Raw genomic sequence first — 22,283 nt, 5'->3', positions numbered from 1 at the left:
CTGTATGAGCTACATGAGACTGTCTCAAAAAACGAAGGAGGGACACACATATACATACACAGATACATACATACACACACACACACACACACACACACACACACACACACACACACCAGAGACAAACACACACAGAGACAGACACACACACACATACACAGATACACATACAGATACACACACACACACACACACACACCAGAGACAAACACACAAACACACAGAGACAGACAGACAGACAGATACATACACAGATACACACCCACACTCACCCCCACACACACCCCACACACAGATCAAGCATACGTGAGAACTTCTGGCACAGCTGATAGGTAGTCAGCTCAAACTCTTAGCGTGCTGTTCACACACACTGACAAATGCAGGCAGGGAAGGCATTTCAGCGGTTCAGCAGTGTGAAGGCGATGCCCAGGGTCTTCCTATTCTTGTTGCATTCTGTACCACTCTCAAATCATGCCAGTGGAGGCTGGGAGGTAACTAGGGGGGTACAGCACTTCGCACATGCTTCCTCACAGAAACGACAATGCAACACACAGTCTCAGAGAGGCAACGGACATATGCAGAGATGCTGTGTCCAGTCCTGCGGGATTTGACCTGACTGGGGCGGTGAGGGATTGAAGAAGAGACATCCACTAAAGCAGCAGCAGACACAGCAGATGTGCACTGAAAAGCTGGGGTCAGGTGGGCTAGCACACTCTGATGGAGGTGCACAACGACTGATACATCCTGGAACCTCAGTGTCTTTATGATTACAGCCCGGGGGGAGGGGCAACCGAGTGTGGGCAGGCAGTCTCTGTGGGTGAGCTGTCTCAGCTATAAACATCCAGGAGGGGTTGGGGATTTAGCTCAGTGGTAGAGGGCTTGCTGGGCAAGCGCAAGGCCCTGGGTTCGATCCTCAGCTCTGGCAAAAAAAAAAAAAAAAAAAAAAAAAAAAAAGGTGAGAAACATCCAGGAGAAGGGAGCTGCAGTTGCTGGTTTCAGGCACATAATCGTTCCTACTTGGCCCCTGGAGGAAGCCAACGGCTTTCTCATTTTGTTCACACCTTTGTGTCTCAGGCACTCTTCTGTGTAGCTATCAACCCCTTTTTGAGTAGCTTGTGTGTGTGTGGACATGCTCTTGTGTGCACAGGTCTTCAAAGGTGTGTACAGAAGCCAGAGGCTGACATGATGGCGTCCTCTTTCCTCTCAATACCTTTGAGACACAGTCTCTCGGAGAACCAGAAGCTCACTGATGGGCTAGGCAGGCTGACCAGCAAGCTCCCAGGAGCTTCCTGACTCCACTGCAAAGATCTGGGATTATAGGCAAGCACGACTATGCCTAGCTTTTTATGTAGGTGCTGGGGATTTGAACTCAGGCCCTCATGTTTTCGAAGTGTTTTACTCATGGACCCATCTTCCAGACCCCTTTTTGAGTATTTCATCTGATTATGACATAACTAAATATATAAAGTTCCTTTTTGTATTTGACGAGTAGTTTTGTTCACTCTTAGTTTCCAAGAGAGAAAGTGTAATATCCACGGCCATGGCCTTGAGAGGGCTGCCAGGTCCTTCACACAGAGCCTTGCTTGCCTCGGCCAGGCTGTACCACACAAGTGTTTACTAGTTTTGAGCTTCTACTAACAGCAGGTAGCAGGGTTTTCCTAGAGATCCTCAATCAGGGGCAAAGGAGCTTGGCCTGCTCCAGAGGCTCCGTCAATATCCTGTAAGGAACAGCTCATTAGTCCCCATCCCTCCAAACGTGGAGAGTACTCACCCAGAGGAAGGGCCCGGGTCAGGTTAGCGGCTGGAGGGTCGGTTTCTGGTGGACACTGCTCGCAGAAGTCCCAGCAGGAGGGGCAGAGCAGGTTTCCATTGTGAATCCAGCCGTTCATCTGAATGCGGACAGGGAGGACCTGCCCAGCCCGGCTACACAGATATGAAGTGTCTTGAACCCAAACCTTCAGACCTTGAGGAGAACAGGAAACCTGCAAATAGAGGGTAAAAATGAAGTCAGTAAGAGTCTTGGGTGAATGCTAACGTTTACAAAAACGGGGGCTGGGAACACAGGTCAGTCAGTAAGGGACTTGGTGTGTAAGCACAGAGATCAGATCCCTAGCAACCACATGTAAAGCTGGTGTGCTGCAGGTCTGTAACGCCAGGCTTGTGGAGGTGGACACAGGTTACTCCACGGGGCTGGCTCAGTCCAGCAAGATTAGCTGAATCTAGCAAACTTCGGTTCAATGACCCATTCTCAAAACACAGGTGAGCAGTTATCGAGGAAAGACACCAAGTCATCCCTGGGCCCTCATACACAGGCACCCCCTCCCCAGTACATGTGCGCACACACAGGAACATATACATATGTACCAAAAATGACTAAAACCGTTTCATAATAAACACAGTTTGGGATGTTCTAAAAGAATTCCACTTGGTAGTAACAGGTTTTTATTTTCCTTGTAAGATTTATTTGTGTGTGTGTGTGTGTGTGTGTGTGTGTGTGTGTGTGTATGCCACACATGTGTGGGTGCCTGCCTACAGGGGCCACAGGAAGGCATTGGGTCCTCTAGAACTGGAGGTACAGGCAGCTGTGAGCCACTTGACATGGGTGCTGGGAACTGAACTGGTCTGCTGGAAAAGCAGAAAGCTCTCATACCTGCTGAGCCATCTCCCGCCTGTGGTTGTTGCTCTCAATCTCTGGCTAGCCAACTGAAGTCAGTGACCCTGGAAGCCTAATTTTAAAGATCCACAGACTCCAGCACCCTTCAACACGTTAGCTTCAATCTCTCAAACATGGCTGAGGCATGTCATTCTCCACAAATCACCAAATTTCACTAGTCAAATTTTATGAATTATTTGAGTTTAGGTGACCACCAATCATAAAATTATTTTTGTTGCCACTTCACAGCTGTAATTTTGCCTCTGTTATGAATCATAATGTAAAATGTAAGTATTTTGGGAGGTAGAGGTTTGTCAGGGGTCACAACTCACAGTTTAAGAACCACTGGTTTGGGGCTAGAAAGATGGCTCTGTGGTTAAGAGCACTAGCTGCTCCTCCAGAGGACTGGGGGTCAATTCCCAGCACCCACATGGTAGCTCACAACTGTCTGTAACTCTAGTTCCAGGGGATCTGATACCCTCACACAGGCATATATGCAGGCAAAACACCAATGCACATAAAATAAAAACAAAACAAAACAAAACAAAAAGACCGGTTTGAAGGTAAAATGCCCCTGTTGGGGGCTCCTGTTTTTAATAGTTGGCCCCCAGAAGGTGGTGCTATTTGGGGGAAGTGAGGAACCTCTGGGAGGTGGGGACTAGCTGGAGGATGTGTGGGCCCTGAGTGTATAGCTTAGACCGACCCCTGTGCTGGCTCTGCTTCCTGGTCTGCTAAGAAGTGAGCAGGCAGCACCCATCCCAAGCTCCCACCGTCCTTCCCCACCACAAAGGACCATGTCCCCTCAAACTGTGAACTCAATTAAACCTCTCTTCCACTACGCTTACTAGTACAGGTGGGCATGGGGGCAAACACGTTTGTGGTGATATTTTATTTGTGCTCTAACAAACAAAGCTTGCCTGGGGATCAGAGGAAAAAGCCAGCCACTATATTAAACATAGAGGTCAGGGCAATGGTAGCACACGCCTTGAATCATAGCATTTGGGAGGCAGGGATCCATCTGGATCTCTGTGAGTTCAAGGCCACACTGGGAACAGAGTCAGGCATGGTACTATATGCCTTTAATCCTAGCACTAGTTAATCATAGAGGTCTGGAGGTCTGTACAGACAGACAGGAAGCAATAGAGCTGGGCTGAGAGGAAGTAAGATGGCAGGCACAGAAAGGCATATAAGATGTGAGTACACAGGAAGTAGGTCTCTTTAGAAGCTGAGGAGTTGGTGAGGTGAGGTTGGCTGTGGCTTGTTCTATTCCTCTGATCTCTCAGGTTTCACCCCAATATCTGGCTTTGGGTTTTTTGTATTAATAAGACTGTTTAGAAATTTGTGTTACACACGTTTATTTGCAGCACTCAGGAAGCAGAGGCAGGAGGTCAGGGGTTCAAGCCTAGCCTCAGCTTCATATTGAATTTGAAGCTGCCTGGCTTGCATGAGATCCTATAAAAATAAATAAATTAGTTAATTAGCTAATACACGTTTTATGATTGAGAAAGAAAATGGTAAAATAAGTGTAATATGAACATTAGAAAGTTTCATGGAAGAAATGTAATTTACATCCTGGAGATAGGAAAGGATTTGGACGACGGTGAGGTAGACATGTTATAAGCTGGGAAACAGAATGCCCACAGCTTTGAGAGGAGGAGGAGTTAAAAGTGTTCATAAGGGCACATTCTTTGGTGAACTTTATTACTGCTGCAGAATCCTCAGAAGCAAGTGTGGGCAGATGATTGACAGATGCATGAGTAGTGGCTGATTTAATCGTCTCACGTGACCTGCATCCAAGCCTACCAGAGAAAACCTCATCTACACTGCAGAGGACCAGGTCCCAGGAGCTGCTGGCCCTGAGGACCAAGGAGTAAGCTGGGCTGCAGTTACAAAGACTAATGTCTAACTTATTAAAGGTTGGGCTATTTTGGAGAATTAATTAATTTCAAGGCAGAGTCTCACTATATAGCCCTAGATGGCCTGGGACTTGCTCTGCAGACTAGGCTGGTGTCACCTCACAGGGTTTTCCTGCCTCTGCTGTATTTTTGGAGATCTTAACAACCGGTTTATAAAGAGGAGCTCTGAGCATGTTCACAGCCCTGTCTAGCATTCACTTACTCTTCAAATGTCATGAAAGGAAAAGTATTCCCAACTCTTAGAAAGGAAGGATGATAAGAGAGCCAGAATCCAAAGGAGCTCCTTCAGAAGTCTGTGGGAAAGAATTTCCAAATCTTTCTTAAGCTCTAGCCAGCCAAACTATTGAAAAGTAGAATATGCCTCCCCGAAACCCAACAGTTCGCGATGAGGCTTATTTGGGGCTACAAGCACATAATAAACAGCAGACATCAGAGCTTTCTGACTGTCCCCTTCCCGAGAGCACCAGACTCCCACGTGGGAGATGTCCTCCATGTTCCAGCAGGAAAGGGACATCATCGTCACCAGAGACCCTGAGTCAAAGCTGAGCAGGTTCTGTGAGACAGACCCTGCCTAAGGGAGTCTCTCCTTCCATCCATCTGTCTTCTCGCATCTCCTAGTTAGCCACCGTTGCCTCTTTGGTCCCAGTAAGCACACAGCGTACAGACCTACTACTTGAGGATTTCACTGTACAGACCTACTACTTGAGGATTTCACTGTACAGACCTACTACTTGAGGATTTCACTTCCTTCTGAAGGCTCCTGCGTCAGACAAAACTTAGACTGAACGAATGAGTGCACCTTTCCCGTTACTCTAACTAATGCCAGGTCCACTCTCGGCCCTGCAGGAGTCCCTGCAAAGACAGAGGCAGATGTGGGGGTTGCAGAGTTCTGTGTACTCCTCCCCTAAGTCCACTAGAAATACAATCTACCAACACGACAGGAAAACCCGAGAAACAGTGTGACACAACCCCCCCAGGGAGCTCCAGGAAGAGAGGCGCAGGATCGGTCCAGGACTCGGAGCCATCACCGTGTACCACATGGTGCCTCAGTTACAGCGTCACGGTCATGTAAACACCAAAAACCTATCTGTCCAGACCACCAGGGGGAGGGCGGAGAGGTCGCACCTCTATCAGTACTGGTGCTTTCCCAGAGGGACCTCATGGACTCTTAGCTGCTCGATGGTCCTTTATGCTTGTGCTGTGTGTTTGACAGAGAAGCGATATGTGGTATTGTAGTTTTGGAAGACGACGAGTTCTACTCAGCTGAGTTGTATGACAAACACCTGAAATCCAGCTCTTAAAGCAGGAGGATTAGGAGTTCAAGGTCATTGTTAGACCAGTCTGGTTTACAAAGCAAGTTCCAGGACAGTCAGGGTTACACAGAGGCTTAAAAAAAAACAAACAAAACCATCAAGGGCCAGTAAACTGGGGACTCACATACATGAACTGTGTGCACACACACACATACACACATACACATACATCACCATCATCATCATCCTCAGCTACAGAGTTTGAGGCCAGCCTGGCATTTTCTAGATTACTGAATGATGCAGCGGGACGGACGCGCACACACACACACACACACACACACACACACAAGCTCACTGTGGGTGGTGCCAACCCCTAGGCAGATGGAGTTGCATAAGAAACCAGGCTGAGCCAGCTGTGAGGAGCCAGCCAGTAGTCAGTGCCCTCCATGGCTTCTGCTTCTGCTCTGCAGGGTTCCTGCCCTGACTTCTCTTGGTGACGGAGGAGGACCTGAGGAGGACCTGAGCGTTGTCAGCTGAAACAAACCCCGCCCTCCCCAGTAGCTTTTTGTCATGGTGTTTTATCACAGCCATAGAAACCCTGATTGAGACACCTGGCACCTGTGAGTAGGGAGTGGAATATTCACTAGCTGGGTGCCCCCTTCACCTTCACAGAATTCCTACATCTGGATCAGTTCTTAATAACGTGACTTTGCCATCCAGCATGTGTATCTGCTGAAATCTTCCCTTGTCATGGAGATCAAGGCAGACCCTCTCCCACTAAGCCATGTCCCCAGCTCCCTCCACAGACTTTCTGACACAAAACTGTACATTACTGCCTTACGAAGTAAAACTTGTTCAAGAACAAAAGTACATATTTGCCATTATTTCCTTAGGATTTATGCTCAGAAGTAAAATCACAGAACCCATTAATATATAACAATTAACTTTTATTTTTTTATTTTTTATTTTTTGGTTTTTCGAGACAGGGTTTCTCTGTGTGGTTTTGGTGCCTGTCCTGGATCTCGCTCTGTAGTCCAGGCTGGCCTCGAACTCACAGAGATCGGCCTGGCTCTGCCTCCCGAGTGCTGGGACTAAAGGCGTGCACCACTTCTGCCCTGGCTTATTTGTTTATTTTAAGGCAGGGTTTCACTATCCAGTCCTGCCTGTCCTGGAACTCACTCTGTAGATCAGGCTGGCCTCGAACTCACATCAGCCTGCCTCTGACTCCCAAGCACTAGGATTGAAAATGTACACAACCATACCTGCCTAGCCCAAGTTATATATATTCCAAACAGATGGTTAAAAGCAATTTCTCTTAGATAAATGACAGTATTTTCACAAACCACAACACTCAAATAATTACAAAGCCCACGCTAATGAAATGATCAGTAAATCATCTATATAAGCGATATCAGCTACAATCTAAGATACAAAGCATGTATTTGGAGTAGTGGCTAGACTCGTGGCTTACCTGGTAGCATCCGCTCCCCCAGTCTGGGTAACTGAGCTTCCTCTCACACTGCTCCATGACAAATGCTGACTTCTGAAGCAGACAGACCGAGTGAGGGCCATACTTTTCTGCACCGTAGTTTTTAAACATTTCTGAAACAAAGCCAAGAGTCTTCTTACACACTGACCATTGTGCCGGGGATGAAAAGACAGGAAGACTGCAAACCTGAGGCCAGCCTGGGCTCCAGAGACCCTGTTTTAACAACAGCTGCATAAAGAGGGTTTAGAAACCTAGCATGCTGAGGCAGGCCCCTGGTTCACATCTGCAATCCCAGGTCTTGGGAGGCAAAGCAGGACTGTTGTGAGTTTGAGGCCGTCTCAGAGGGAAACTGTCTACTAAAACAAAAACGTGTAACACATCAAATTTGCTGAATGGAAAATTTCAAGTTAAAAAAAGATAAATAAGGCTCTAAACTCAATTGAGTTTTCAGAGAGGAGCCCACCTGGGAATTACTAAACCGGAAATGAGATTAAGTGGGCCCTAAGTATCGGAGGATTTGGCACTGATAATCACAGAATTAGATACCAAAGAAAAGAACCACTTTGTGTGATGGCCTATAAATAAAATGTCCTTTCATGTGACTCGGGGCAGGTGTTGTAATATTGTGTTGTGTGGGTTTTAAAGACAGTGTCTTGCTGTGTAGTTCAGGCTGGATCCAGGACTTGTGGTCTTCCTGTCTCTGCCTCTCAAAGGCTGAGATTTTTTTATCTTGCATTTGTGGCACCTTCTGGAAACCCATATGACAGCCACAGACTACAGCACACAGCTGCAGATGTGTGGGTGAACAGCCTTTTAGTACTTAGGAGGCAGGGACAGAGTCCTTAGAGTCTAGTTACAGCGTGTTCTTACAGTCCACACAAGTATCCTGGTGGTTTTTCATTTATTATTTGTGTATGTGCACATGTGTGCATAGCATGGGGGCTGCCCAAGCATACCAAGGTGCATGTGTGAAGGTCAGAGGTCGATTCTGTGTACTTTTCTTGTCCCACTTTTATGTGGGTCCAGGCGTGGACAGCAAGTGCCTTTACCTGCTGAATCAGTTTGCCAGCTCAGGTTCCATGTTTTCCACAGTAGAGTTTAGCCCATTTTGAAACAGTGTAAAGAGAAGTATTTGATTTTCTGTAAAACTTAATTTTATGAACTATGGAAGAAAATGTAAAACAGCAAAACCAAATCCTATGTGGCTCTTATCTATGAATTTCAAGTCTTTGAAAAGAATATCGAATAGTGTACAAAGCATAGTTTTCAGCCAACTACAACCCTCAAACTAAACCCGAGACCCTGCTCATTTCATATTCCCTGGAACCTTTCCCACTGTGGAAGGCAAAGCACAGGCGCAAAGCCTGAGATTTTTTTTTTTTTTTTTTTTTGGTTTTTCGAGACAGGGTTTCTCTGTGTGTAGCTTTGTGCCTTTCCTGGAACTCACTTGGTAGTCCAGGCTGGCCTCAAACTCACAGAGATCCGCCTGGCTCTGCCTCCTGAGTGCTGGGATTAAAGGCGTGCGCCACCACCACCACCACCCGTGAGATATTTTTATTTTTAAAGAGCGGTGTTGAGCCTGGCTCTGAAACAATACTGTGATCTCGCCAGCAAATCTTCATGGACGGATCTTTCTCTTCACAAGGCTCTGCTGAGTGGGTCCATCATTAGTGCCTGGGATAGTGAGTGAGAGGGAAAATGGCCAGAGACCCAGTTAAGTGTGCCAGGCTGAGGCATAGGGAAATGAAGTGCCTGCTGTAGGCAGATGTGAGGTGTGTACGTGTGCACGCGTGTGTATCTAGCAGTCAGCAATCCTCTCCAAGTGTCATAGTTCGAAGCACTTACTATTTAATTCTTTTCTTCCTGCTGTTTTTACAGATTTATTTTTATTATTTTAAAGTTACATGTGTACGTATGTCTGTGTGTGTGGGTATATGCATGTTAGCACAGGGGCCTGTGGAGTCCAGAAGCGGGTATTAGATTCCCTGAAGACAGAGTTACAAGCAGCTGTGAGCTGCCTGACGCGAGTGCCGGGATTGAACTCGGGTCCTCTGCAAAAGCAGTAGGTGGTCTTAACTGCTGAGTCGTCTCTCCAGCCTCCATGTAATTTTTGTAATAACTTATGAGGTAAGAAATATATGGGCAGAGAAAGCAAGTAACACAAAAGTTGAATGATTATATATAGACAAACAGAGGAGCTGAAACACAAACTCAAGGTCATCTGGCTTCGAGAACTGCTCCCTTAGCAACTATTTTATCAGGTAACGTAGAACTGTATGATGTACTGAACCCTCACTTCACCAGACTACTAACCGGGTTGATTTTCCAGTATTCTGCAGTCGGAGCTGCGCTGGTATTCGCCGCCGCTTAAATGCCAGCTGAACTCCTGGCTGAAGGGGCAGTAGTCCGCGATCTCCACCGAGCCACCGTAGAAGGGCAACTCCTCTGTGGATACTCCACTGAGCTCATCGAAGTACTGTGAACACATCACAGGAGGGGAGAAGGAGTCACTCTGTAAAGTCAGAACGAGACCACAGGCAAGCACAGCGACCTGCTTCCTACCCTAAAACAGTGGTGCAGTTTTCTCCGGGCACTGTACAGTAAGATGACGTCGGCTATCTATGACGATGCTGCGCCATGTAGGGCATCTGCAGGGCCCTACAGTTCTAGAAACAAGTGGTAAGTTATCTATAAGATGATGAATTTGATTCATGTTTTGAAAGGATGAAGTAGAATAAGGCTAAGCAAAGAAATATTTAAAACGAACACTTAATATTTCCATTCTTTAGCATATGAGTATAAACTAGTGTATCTTTAGGTTGTATTGTGTTAGAATGTTTGAACTTTAAAACTGCTGTCTGGGCTTGGCATGGTGGCACACACCTTTAATCCCAGCACTCGGGAGGCAGAGGCAGGTGGATCTCTGTGAGTTCGAGGCCAGCCTGGTCTGCAGAGTGAGTTCCAGAACAGCCAGGGCTACGTAGAGAGACCTTGCCTCGAAAAACAAAATATGTACTTGTTGTCTGAATTGCTGACTTGATTTTTATAAAAAGAAACCATTTAAAGGAATTTTGGTTTGGGATTGGCTAGAAATTTCCAACAATTTTGGAAATGACTCTAAACATACTTCTGCCATTTTGTACTGGATATTTATGTGAAATTGTATTTATAAAGTAAAAATATTGATAATGATGGAAAACACTGAAAATGTTCTACATCTTGCAGCGAAGATTTAACTATTTATGTAAAAATAAATTAACACATCTACCTCATTAGTATGCATATTTGCTTTTGTTTTTAAAAAAATGCCAAAAGTATATGCATAGCAAAAACAACAACAAACCCCAAAAGACAATAAAACAGAGCCAGATGTGGTGGCGCATGCCTTTAATCCCAACACGGGAGGCAGAGGCAGGCGGATCTGTGGTCTAAGTGAGTCACAGGCCAGTCAGAACTCTACAGTGAGACCTTGACTCACAAACACTCCAAAAAGACAGGAAGAAAAAGGCGGCTGACATAACATAAAACTAACGACTATAAAATACTAGGCACAAAGGACTGTGCTGTAAGCCCCAGCCCCTTTCGGGGAGGCTGAGACATCAGGGCTGCTGCGGTCCAGGAGTTTGGGGCTATCCAAACAACACAGCAAAAATAATAAACATAAGTAGGGCTGGAGAGATGGCTCAGAGGTTAAGAGCACCAACTGTTCTTCCAGAGGTCCTGAGTTCAATTCCCAGCATCCACATGGTGGCTCACAACCATCTGTAATGAGATCTGGTGGCCTCTTCTGTATACATAATAAATAAATAAAATAAAAAAAGAAGTTAAAAAAAAAAGAAGTATCTAAGTAATTTTAGGGGGAAAAGATCTTTTAAAAAAATCTATATAAAATAGTTTGAATACCAAATTAACAAGGATCAAGTATGCTGTAAAGATTTCACATTATGCCGGCTAGTGGCACATGCCTGCAAATCCCAGCATCTGGGAGACTTAGAGGTCAGCCAGGGCTACATGGCACCCTGTTTGGAAAAACCCCATCACATTTTACACTAACATACTGTGATAATATCCCTACAAACTCCTTTGCCATCTGACGGTGTCTGATGTGCTCAGTGAGGTTGAGTCCATGTTGGAACGTCACAATGGAGCAGATCTCATTAGCTTCCGAGACACGTGTGAGTGGCAGATGGAGCTGAGGGACTTTAAAGACTAACACTAGGAACTTGGGTTGCTGCTGTCTGACAGGGTCTTGAGCCTGTCGGCGCCACACCTGGATCCAGAAGAGGAAGTTAAGATCAGTCGGACTCAGGCTGGCCATGTGCAGCCATTTTATTTACCTTTTATTTTCAGAAAAGCTTTATTTATTTCAAATTTTTTATGTGTTTAACTGTTTTTCTTGCATGTGTGTGCTCAATGCCCACGGAGACCAGAAAAGTCTACTGGATGCTCTGGCTCTCGAGCTACAGAGTGAGCTGACATGTGAGTGTCGAGAATGGGACCCAGGTCCTCTACAAGAGCGGTCTGTGTTCTTAACCACTGAGCCATCTCTCCAGCCCCTTGTTCATCTTTTAGATCTCACGAATCAAATTATTTTTAAAGCAGAACTTCCATACCTTCTAGTTGGCTGGATTACAGTAACTAAGTTATTTTCTCTCGAGATTTTTGTTTTCTGAATAAATTAGAGAAATTGAAGGAAGGAAGACGTTAGCAATGTCAGAAAGGTCAAAGGGAAGCGGGGGAGGGGGTGACTTAGTGGCTAGACCACTTTCTGTGCATGCGTGAAGACCCATGTTTGACCCTCAGCATCTGGGTGAACATCTGGGCATGGGGTAGCCCTGTCACCTCACTGCTGGGGAGAGGGGACAGGATCCTGGGGCTTGCTTGGCTATTGTCCCAAGGCACAGCTATGTGACTGCTAAGCAGCATGTTAGTCTTGAAGAAATCAGGGATCTGTAGGCTTTTCTTTCTTTTTCTAACAGAAAACACACAGAAAATCACACAATAAAAATGTTATTAAAACAGAGACTATTTTTGAAGAAGTCGATTCTTAAAGCTGTTCTGGGACCAGTGTTACCTGGTACTCTGGAGGCAAAGGGTTAGGAAACCTCTGCAGGTTACACACAGCCACGGCTCTCTGGTCCTGTCTGCACGTCAACTGCAGTGGGTTACTCCTGAGTGTGTCACAGTATGGGCTCGGCACCTGCCTCCTGCACACAAGGAAGGCAAGCTGGTGTCAGGTCATTTTCCATGTCAATGGCCTGTACCATTGGAGGTCTGTACATCTTGGCATCAAATTCAAAAGAAAACATTACAAGTCCATTATAGAGACTGTTGTTTCAGCCCTGAGCATAGACATGGAGAATTCATCTAGATGCCAAGAACACTACTACACCTTATTACAGAAAATCCCATTAACCTTTTTCTATACCTTCGCCAGTAAAATCTGGTTCTGTGGGTCTACAGTCTGAACTAGTTTGATCACTGAGGGAAAACTTAAAATATAAAAAGTCTCATTTCTACTCCCTGGAAGATGGAACAGATGCAGTTTTCTCTTGTCTTCAAAGCACAACTGAAATCCCTAGCTGTTAGAACTGACAGAATGAAGACGTGGAAGAGGCAGACTAAAGGGACCTCAGGGTTAGAAACCCAGGGCGTGGAACATTCTCAATGACTGGCGGAAATGACCAGCCAGATGGCTCAGCGGGTAAAGGCTAGTCCGCAGTCAGAGTTCAATCCCCAGAACCCACACAAAAGTGGAAGGAGAGACTCAACTCCACAAAGTTATCCTCTGACAACCACACATGTGCCATGGCATGCACCCTTCTCCCTAAGCACAGTAGACACACACAATAATATAGACTGATGATTTTTCAAAGATTAACTTTTAAAAATTAATTTTTAAAGGCACTGATTACCAGTATGAGGACTCAAGCAGGACAGTCCAGCAACCTGACAGACAACTCGAAAGTACCAAGGGGATAGGAAAGTCAACCTCAGACACATGCATCTGATAATTCAGACAATGAGGACAACCCATGAAGGGCCATGATGTATTCAGTGTGAGACAGACAACGTGAGTAGCCTGGTGAGCAGTAAGGAAGCTTAGTTCACTGGACAAGTCTACTTTACACTTCAGAAAGCTTGCTCTGGCGGTGCGGGCAAATTCCAAGGGGAGGTTGAGGCAGAAAGATCACGAGTTTGAAGCTGGCCTGGGCCACAGAGCAAAACTGTCAGGGGCAGGGTGGGGAGGGAAGGTCTGGAGGGGTGGCTCAGTGGTTAAGAGCTCATACCGCTCTGGCATAGGATCCTAGTTCGGTCCCCAGTGCCCACACTGGACAACTCACAATTCCTCTATCACTCTAGGGGGTCTGATACCCTCTTCTGGCCTCCTTGGCAACCCACCAAAATGGGTACATGCACATACATACAAGTAAAAAGAAAATGAATCTTAAAAAAAATAAACAGGGTGAGAAGCAGCAGGGAGGAGGGACCAATTCTGTACAATCTTTCCCAGAAAGTAGAAGAGAGGGGGGAGCAGCTTAGTGCATTTTAAGATAAACAAGGTAAACATTGTACAAAAGAAGGGAAGGAAGGGAGGAGAGGGAGGGAGGGGAGAGGGAGGGGGAGACAGAGAGAGAGAGAGAGATGATTGCCATAAGCATCCAGTTTCAGAACCCCAATCTAGAGAATATTTATTTATTTTTCAGGGCTGGGGTTTGAACCCCATGCACATGCCAGGCAAGCACTCTGCCACTAAACTACATCCTTGGTCCAGTTTCCGGATACTAAATCACCATTTGCTTGTATATATTCATGCATGGGTTCTTCTAGTTTGTGATTCAAAACAATCCTTAGTCACTTATGACTATCATGAAGAACTCCTAGAACATTCTCTACCCACAGCAGCTGGTATTTGGTGCTGAAGACAAAGAACAAGTCAGAAATGAGCTGCACAAAGATGTATGTGGAAACACACTTACTTCTGCCTCTGCTGGTCAATCCAGAATTTGCAGCTCTTCCGGGCAAATTCGCAGCCCATTCCGCGGCCCCAGTCCAGTTTCTCAGCCATGCTGTAATTTGCTTTGTACCAGCTGTGGAAACAACGCAAAGAAGCACCTTTTACCCACCCCAGCACCTACCACGGATCTCCGCAATGTCTGGAGCAATGAGGCCAGAGCTGCGCATGTGTAAAGCCCTGGCTGTAGGAGGGCTGACACACAGGACACCGAGGAAGGGTTTTTAAATCAAAGGCAGTTTAGCCAGCAAAGATTCTGGCTTCAGGGATCATAAGCCGCCTTCTGGCCTCTGTGGGTACTCACATACACGCAGCACAGACACACACACACAAAAATAAACTGAGTGTGTGGTGCACCCTTTCATCCCAGCACTGGGGAGGCAGAGGCAGGCAGATCTCTGTGAACTTGAGGCCAGCCTGGTCTACAGAGTGAGTATCAGGCCAGACAGAACTACACAAAGAGACCCTGTCTCAAACAAACAAAACCCCAAATAAATAAGAATTTAAAAATTCTTATTTTTAATCTAGTGAGGAGGACAGATAAACCAAAATATTCTAAATAACGAGTTTTACAAAAGACAATTAAGAAGTGCTAACCAGTGTACAACCAGCAAAACTTAAGCTGGTGTGGGCCCCAGGCTTTTATGAGGATGCACTGGAAACAGGGTATCCAGGGCTTTCCTGAACTACAAGGTCATTTAGTGGGTTCGATGAGGTTTCCTTTCTTTCACCAGCGATGGAAGGACTGTACTGTGGGCAGTAAAAGTGAATCTTTTCTCAGGAGGCTCTGGTTCAGGTTTTGTATAAAATTCCAACACTTGGTTGATAATCACAATGCACCAAGCACTGTACTAGGTAGGGCATTCCATATAGTAGCTTGGGTGAGCCCCAGAAACCTCGATGGGATACATACCACTGTTACCTCTGCTTTACAAGGGAGGAAACTCAAAGGCACAAACCTGTTCAGTGACAGTGCCCTTTGGTTTCAATGTCTCTGTGTACTTTAAAAAGTGAGATCTAACCATGAAATTAATCTTTATAATGGACACATATGATTCTAGCATACACACACAGGCATAACCATCTAATTTCAGACACTTCCATCACCCCAAATAAACCATGTTAGACACTAATCCACTGTCAGTCTTGATCTTTCCCTTAATGTTTTCAAGGCTCATACATGTTGTGGTGTATAGCAGAATCTCTTTTTTTGTCTTTCTTTATTTTTTTTCCAGACTTTAGTATGGGGAGACAATTTTAAAGTACTAGCAAAATTAAGCAGAGTGTACAAAAAGTTCCTAGATCCTCCTACCTTACAGACTCACAGTGTTCCTCACCCAAGTCACATATTGGCTACACCAGTGACTCTACACAGAATGCCACCACTACCAGAATCCACAGTTCACATTAGGGTCACTCTTGGCATTTCACTCTTTTAGGGTATGCACGTTCTGCCTCACATGCATGCATACAATCCCTAAGTTTGATCTCCAGCACCACAAGAAAGGAAGGGAGAAATGGAGGGCAGGAGGGAAGGCGTCTATCAATACGACGCCTGGAAGCGAGGTTTAGTGCCTACCCGGTCTTCTGCGTATTCATTTCTCCCTCCTGCTCCAACCCTGGGGACCACCCTTCATCACACAGTTGGATTTGAGCAGTGTGAAGCCTTTGCAGACGGGCTTCTTCCACTTAGTGTCCCTGTCTTTTCAGGGCTTTGTAGCTCATCTGTTTTTAGTGTTATCAGTTATCAGCAGGTGTGAGCTCCTGTGTGCTTTTTGTTGTAGGTGTACGACTTCAACTCATCTGGTAAATATCAAGGATCATAGCTAGCTGTACGGGAAGAACATCTTCGGTTTTATGAGCAGTTTCCAGACTGTCCTCCAACATGGCTGAATCATTTTGCTTTCCTACTGACAACGGAAGTGTCCTGTTACTCTGTGTCCTTGCTGGGATCTGGTGGTACGGAGTCATGTCTCATTACAGCTTTAACTGGTAGCTTGCTAATGACACATGATGTCATGCATCTTTGCATATGCTCATTTGCCTCTATATATCTTTTCTGAAAAATACTTTTTTGATTTTCATCTCTTTTTAAATGATGGCCTTTTCCCTATGGTGCCCTTAACTGTTCCTCCACAAGCTCTGGATACTGTACAGTCACTTGAGAAATGGTCTGAAAACAGGTTTTCTCATCCTGTAAGTTATCTTTTTTGTGTGTGATAATTTTCTTTGAAGCACAATTTTTAATTTTTTTAAAAGATTTATTTATTCATTATGTATACAGTGCTCTGTATGCACACATCCCTACAAGCCAGAAGAGGGCGCCAGATCTCTCATTACAGATGGTTGTGAACCACTATGTGGGTGCTGGGAATTGAACTCAGGACCTTTGGAAGAGCAGCCAGTGCTCTTAACCTCTGAGCCATCTCTCCAGCCCCCATTAAACATTGTCTCTCCATTTTTTTTTTTTCTTTTTTTTTTTGCCAGAGCTGAGGATTGAACCCAGGGCCTTGTGCTTGCTAGGCAAGCACTCTACCACTGAGCTAAATCCCCAACCCCCAATTTTTAAATCTTTTTGATAAAGTCTAAATGTTCTAGTTTCTTCTTTGGTTGCTGGTGTTTGAGCTAAGAATCATTTCCTAATCCAGTATCATAAAGACTCACATCTGCTTTATTTCAAGTGCTTTATGGTTTCAGCTATTAAGTTAGGGCTTATTCAGGTCTGACCTGGTCCTGGCACTGTTTGATAAAGTGTTCTTTTATATCCTACAACTTGGAAAGGAAAAGAATTTATGGTTGTGGTTTATGATACCAGGCTTTTAGATTAACTTGCCACCCAAGAGTTACAGATTACTTGCAATTTTTCTTACATTGGATATGGTAAAGGGATCCACATATGTTCTGCAAAAATATTACTTTGGAGGGATGTCTTGGAGTGTTTCCAAAATGAGTATTGGGACATGATAAACAATGTACCAGTTATACAAAGTTATTGTTTCCTCAAGTTAATTGGACAAGTAATACTTTACCCTCCCAATGATTTCCTCCATACACGAAAGAACTGTGAGAGTCTAACAGAACTTTGTTTTGGGAGATGATGTACTGGCATTGTTCCTTTAAGGTACAACATCACAGGGACACAGCAGTATATTCTTGACTGGTCTGGAAATCAGGAAGATTATAGTGACTCTTATCCTGTGTCTACAACAGAATCGTAAGACCAAGGAATGTCAGCTGGAATTTGGTATTCCAGTACTGGATCTCCCCAAACTTATGTATGTTTGGAAACTTGCTGCTGCCATGGGAACAGTTGCAGGACATTCCAGTTGTTTGAAACCTGTTTGTCCTTTGAAAGGAACTGTTTTAGCTTGTGTTAAGATGCCCTATGTTCTTTTAGTTGGTGAAGCAAATATTTCTATGAATGATTCTGTGTTTAAAGTATCATGTCTTAATTGCATTTTGACCAATTGTATTTCCAAAATGGATAATCATGTTCATGTAATAGTTTTAAAACAACCTTCTTTTGTTATATTGCTAGTATATATGAATGATCCATGGTTTGATGATAAAGGGCTACAAGTAATTAAAGAAATTAAGAAAGCTTTAAACAGACAGAAACGTGTTGCTGGATTAGTTATAACAAAAATTGCAGCTCTTGTTACTACGCTTGCTACTACTATGGTGGCTTCTGTGGCTTTGTCTCAATCCATCCAGACAGCAGGGTTTGTTAATCAATTGTCTATGAATGTTTCTATGACATTAGAGACTCAAGAAGATATAGATGTGAAAATGGAACATAAATTGAATGCTTTATATGGTATGGTACAAATTTTGGGAGGTGAACTCTAAAGTTTGAAAGCTAAAATGCATTTGAAATCTCATGCTAATTATGAATGGATTTGTGTTACATCTTCTGTGTATAATGAAAGTGCTATTGGATGGGAAAGGGTTAAGGCAAACCTTAAAGGAATTTGACATGATTCTAATAAATCCTTAGATTTGGCGAAATTATATCAAGAGATATTAAAAATGAAAAAGGCTAAATTGGATTTTGATGCAGTTAAAACAGCTGAATACATTATAAAACAATTTAAAGGGGCTATCCCATCATGGTCATCATTTACTTCGCTCTTAAGTAGTTAGTGTTCTAGCTATTGGAGCATGTGTCTGAGTAGGCATAATCTGTTTGCCTATGATGCTCAAGCTCATTTTGAACGATACAGAGATAGGGCTCAGAACTCCACAGAGTAAAACTCTGTACATTCCTCTGACTTGACACCAGAGGCTGGTAGCCAAAGGCAGATAAGTTTTCTTTGCTTCCTTTCAACCTAAGACAGGACGTGAATGATGGAATTCATGCTCCCATGACAGGTAAGATTGGAATGTGATAAAAAACAAAACAAAACAAAACCACCTAAGACAGGCACAATCATCTAAGAGACTCAGGGGAGTCTTTAAATAAATAAAAAAGGAGGAACCATGGGAGCCCACAACTGACTCAGTTTCCCTGTTTGAATCTGAAGTCTATTCTGAGTCAATAGAGTTCAAGCTTGTTTGCTCCAAGGCTCTGAGAAAGTCCTGATTAGCCCATAAGAGGGAACATACTATCTAGCTAGACACAGGCTGCTGATGCCTTTCAGAGGTACACTGAGACAGAAATGAAATGCCTACTCCTTGGTGCAAGGCAGGATAGATAGTGGTTAAATCATGCTCTGAGCATTGTTTTACCTGTCCTTCAAAACTGTATATAAGCTGGCTGTGAAATAAACTCAGGGCTGTCTGGCATTGACCAGCAGTCTTCTCGACTCTTTTCTGTCTTCTTCATTGTCTCTTCAGTCCACACGCCTCTACCCAGCTACCCAGCTGATTGTCGGCAGGCCCAACACTGGTGCGTGTGCGTGTGCGTGTGCGTGTGCGTGTTCTAGCCAGGGTTTCTCTGTGTAGTTTTGATGCCTGTCCTGGATCTCGTTCTGTAGACCAGGCTGGCCTCGAACTCACAGAGATCTGCCTGGCTCTGCCTCTGAGTGCTGGGATCAAAGGCGTGCATGCACTGTCTCCGCTGCCGCTATCACCACCACCACCACCCAGCAGAATGTACCTTTTTTATTTCAAATGTTACATGCTAATAATGACTTTCAGAGTGGTACCAGCTACCCCTGAAGGGTATAAGAATGCTGTTTTCTCCTTAGTGTTCTTCCAGTAGGGAAAGGAGATTAGAGAGAAGGTGAGTGCTTGTGTACTGGGAAGACAGGTAGGAAGAGCAGGAGTTCAAAGCTAGCCTGCCCCTCTCCCACCAAATAACAACAACAAAATCCCACAAAGAAAACAAACAAACAAAAAAAATAGATTTGTGTAGATTGTCATAAAACAATGCCCATGAATCCCTTAAACTACTTACACACAACCTCTGCCTTCCTCTCCCTTGGTGTTGAATTTACTTCTGAACGATGGTACCATGCAGACCAGCATGTATAACTTTCTTCAACATCCTGCTTTACCTGCATCTCCACTCCCACCTTCCCCTGAATTAACGGGCAGGAAGCGAAGTCCCGCCTGAGCTGATTTCCTTCTCTCCTTAAGCTAATTCCCCCTTAGTTTTCTAGATTATTTCACAGTCAGGAAAAAGCTGTCTCAATCAAATCCATTCTGACCTAGATCTTTGGCTCTCATTAAACAGAAAAGAGAAACTCTTGGTCTCATTATTTACTGGGAGCCTCTATGCTGGGGCTGGAACCTCGCATACACTGGGCAGGTGTCCTATCACTGCACCCTACTCCTCTCCTGGCTTTTACTGAAACTCTTCTCAGGGTTAGCTATGACCTCTACATTTTGTCATGACCTCTGTATATTAAATTCTTTATACTCTGTGGTGGTTTGAAGGAGAATGGGCCCCACAGGTTCATATATTTGAATGATTGGTTCCCAGTAGGAGAAACTATTTGGGAAGAATTAGGTGTGGTCTTGTTGGAGGTATGACACTGGGGGGTGGGGGAGCGGCGGCGGCGGCTGTGATTCCCAGTGCTCGCTCTCTGCCTCACGGCTGTGGATCAAGATGTGAGCTCTCAACTGCTCCTATGCTCCACCACCACACACTCTAACCCTCTGAACCTGTAAGCCAAAATAAACACTTTCTTCTGTAAGTCACCTTGGTTATGGGGTTTTATCACAGTGGTAGAAAAGTAACTTAGACAACTTACTGTTTTCAATTTTTAAATCTAGTCTTAATTTTTTGAAATTTTATTTATTTTTATTTTATATGTATGGGTACTTTGCCTGAACGTATGTCTGTGCACAATACGGGTGTCTAGTGCCTCATTCAGAAGGCCAGTAGAGGGCACCAGAGCCTCCTGAACTCGAATCACAGACAATTGTGAGTTGTCATGTGCTGGGAATTAAAATTGGTCTCTCTGGAAGAGCAGCTGGTGTTCTTAACTGCTGAACGATTTCTCCATGCCCTAAATCTTTATCCTTTGCTGATCCTTCAAAAGTTAAGGCAATATCCATTATTTTCATGGTGGATGTTTTGTTCTTGATTTTTTCTCTTTCTTTCTTTCTTTCTTTCTTTCTTTCTTTCTTTCTTTCTTTCTTTTCTTTTTTTTTTTTAATTTCTGAGGCAAAATCTTATTATGCAGTCTTGACCTCCAATCATCCTCTGGAGTACTAGGATTAGGACTCACAGTCACCATCTTCTGGAGTACTAGGATTAGGGTGACAGATAGTATCTCTATGTCAGATTATTTTCAGGGTTTTAATAATACTATCATTGGTTTTCAAATTTGATTCTATTTTCAAATTTCTTGTAGGCTGTTTTAGAAAAAGCAAGAGGCAATAATGCTCCCACTAAAATTACTATGATTGTGTTAAGTATGAGTTATATAAGGTGTTCTATTTAAATATAACTTTCCACTATTCTACCAGAGAGATCCATTCATTTAAAAACCAGGAATCGGCCGGGCGGTGGTGGCGCACGCCTTTAATCCCAGCACTCGGGAGGCAGAGGCAAGTGGATCTCTGTGAGTTCGAGGTCAGCCTGGGCTAGAGTTCCAGGAAAGACGCAAAGCTACACAGAGAAACCCTGTCTCGAAAAACCAAAAAAAAAAAAACAAAACAAAACAAAAAAAAAAACCACACAAAAAACAAAAAAACAAAAAACCAGGAATCTGCTGGGAATGGTGGCACTCACCGTTAACCCTGGAGGTTGGGATGCAGAAACAGGTGGATTATAGTGATTTTGAGATCATGATGGTCTACACACCAAGTCCCAGGCCAGAACTACACACTGAGACCCTGTCTCAAAACACCAAGTAAAACAAAACAACAACAAAATTCCTAGGAATTTACATATAACTCACTTGATTAAATAATTTAAAACTATCTAGGCTAGTTTCTCCTTCATATTAGCATGGCTTCATAACTTCTTAGATTGTGTTATATTCATTCTATCAAGAACAAATTGCACAAAACTAAAAAAAATCGGTAAGTACATTTTGCTTTGGAATATCAGCATTTTCTTAAGCTCCATTTTGAATACTCATTTCATTTTGTAAACACACCATTTTCTCACAGCCATCTTACCCAGTGTCCTCCATTAATGCCAGAGTGATTCGAGAGAGCACTCGGTTCTGGGTGTGAGAACCGGTCATGGCTTCATTCTGAAAATCACCAACAGACGCTGTTAGACGATGACTCTTGGACCCTTATGCATATTGAAATGTTTCATGTGGTAAAAGATTTACTAGGAAGTGGTCCAACACAAACGCTTTCCGAGTATCTAGGGTGAGGTGGTAAAATCTACTCTGCCTCAAGTCTCCAACAGTCTGATTTCCCCACAGGGACAGACAACCAGCAGTGAAGACACTGATGGACCGAGGAACACTACTGTAAAGTGTATACTCCCTAAGCAAGGCGAGTGAGTCAGAGGTTGGGGCAGGAAGAGTCAGGAGGAATGTTTACCTGG

At 44.2% G+C, this 22,283-nt stretch overlaps 1 protein-coding gene across 2 annotated transcripts in view; it reads right to left on the bottom strand.

The window, feature by feature from the left end:
• Positions 1-22,283, bottom strand: part of Lmln (leishmanolysin like peptidase) — a 54,246-nt gene that overhangs the window by 2,319 nt on the left and 29,644 nt on the right. For both annotated transcript variants that reach the window (XM_036204156.1, XM_036204157.1), the window contains 6 exons: positions 21,902-21,978; positions 14,292-14,402; positions 12,386-12,518; positions 9,625-9,787; positions 7,294-7,424; positions 1,772-1,982 (listed from right to left, as the gene is read on the bottom strand). In XM_036204156.1, the coding sequence (XP_036060049.1) occupies positions 1,772-1,982; positions 7,294-7,424; positions 9,625-9,787; positions 12,386-12,518; positions 14,292-14,402; positions 21,902-21,978 (826 nt within the window). The remainder of the gene's footprint in view (positions 1-1,771; positions 1,983-7,293; positions 7,425-9,624; positions 9,788-12,385; positions 12,519-14,291; positions 14,403-21,901; positions 21,979-22,283) is intronic.

This window comes from Onychomys torridus, chromosome 12 (genome assembly GCF_903995425.1).
Source record: "Onychomys torridus chromosome 12, mOncTor1.1, whole genome shotgun sequence".
In the NCBI taxonomy this organism is placed as follows: domain Eukaryota; kingdom Metazoa; phylum Chordata; class Mammalia; order Rodentia; family Cricetidae; genus Onychomys; species Onychomys torridus.
This window is presented reverse-complemented; position numbering and strand designations above follow the sequence as displayed.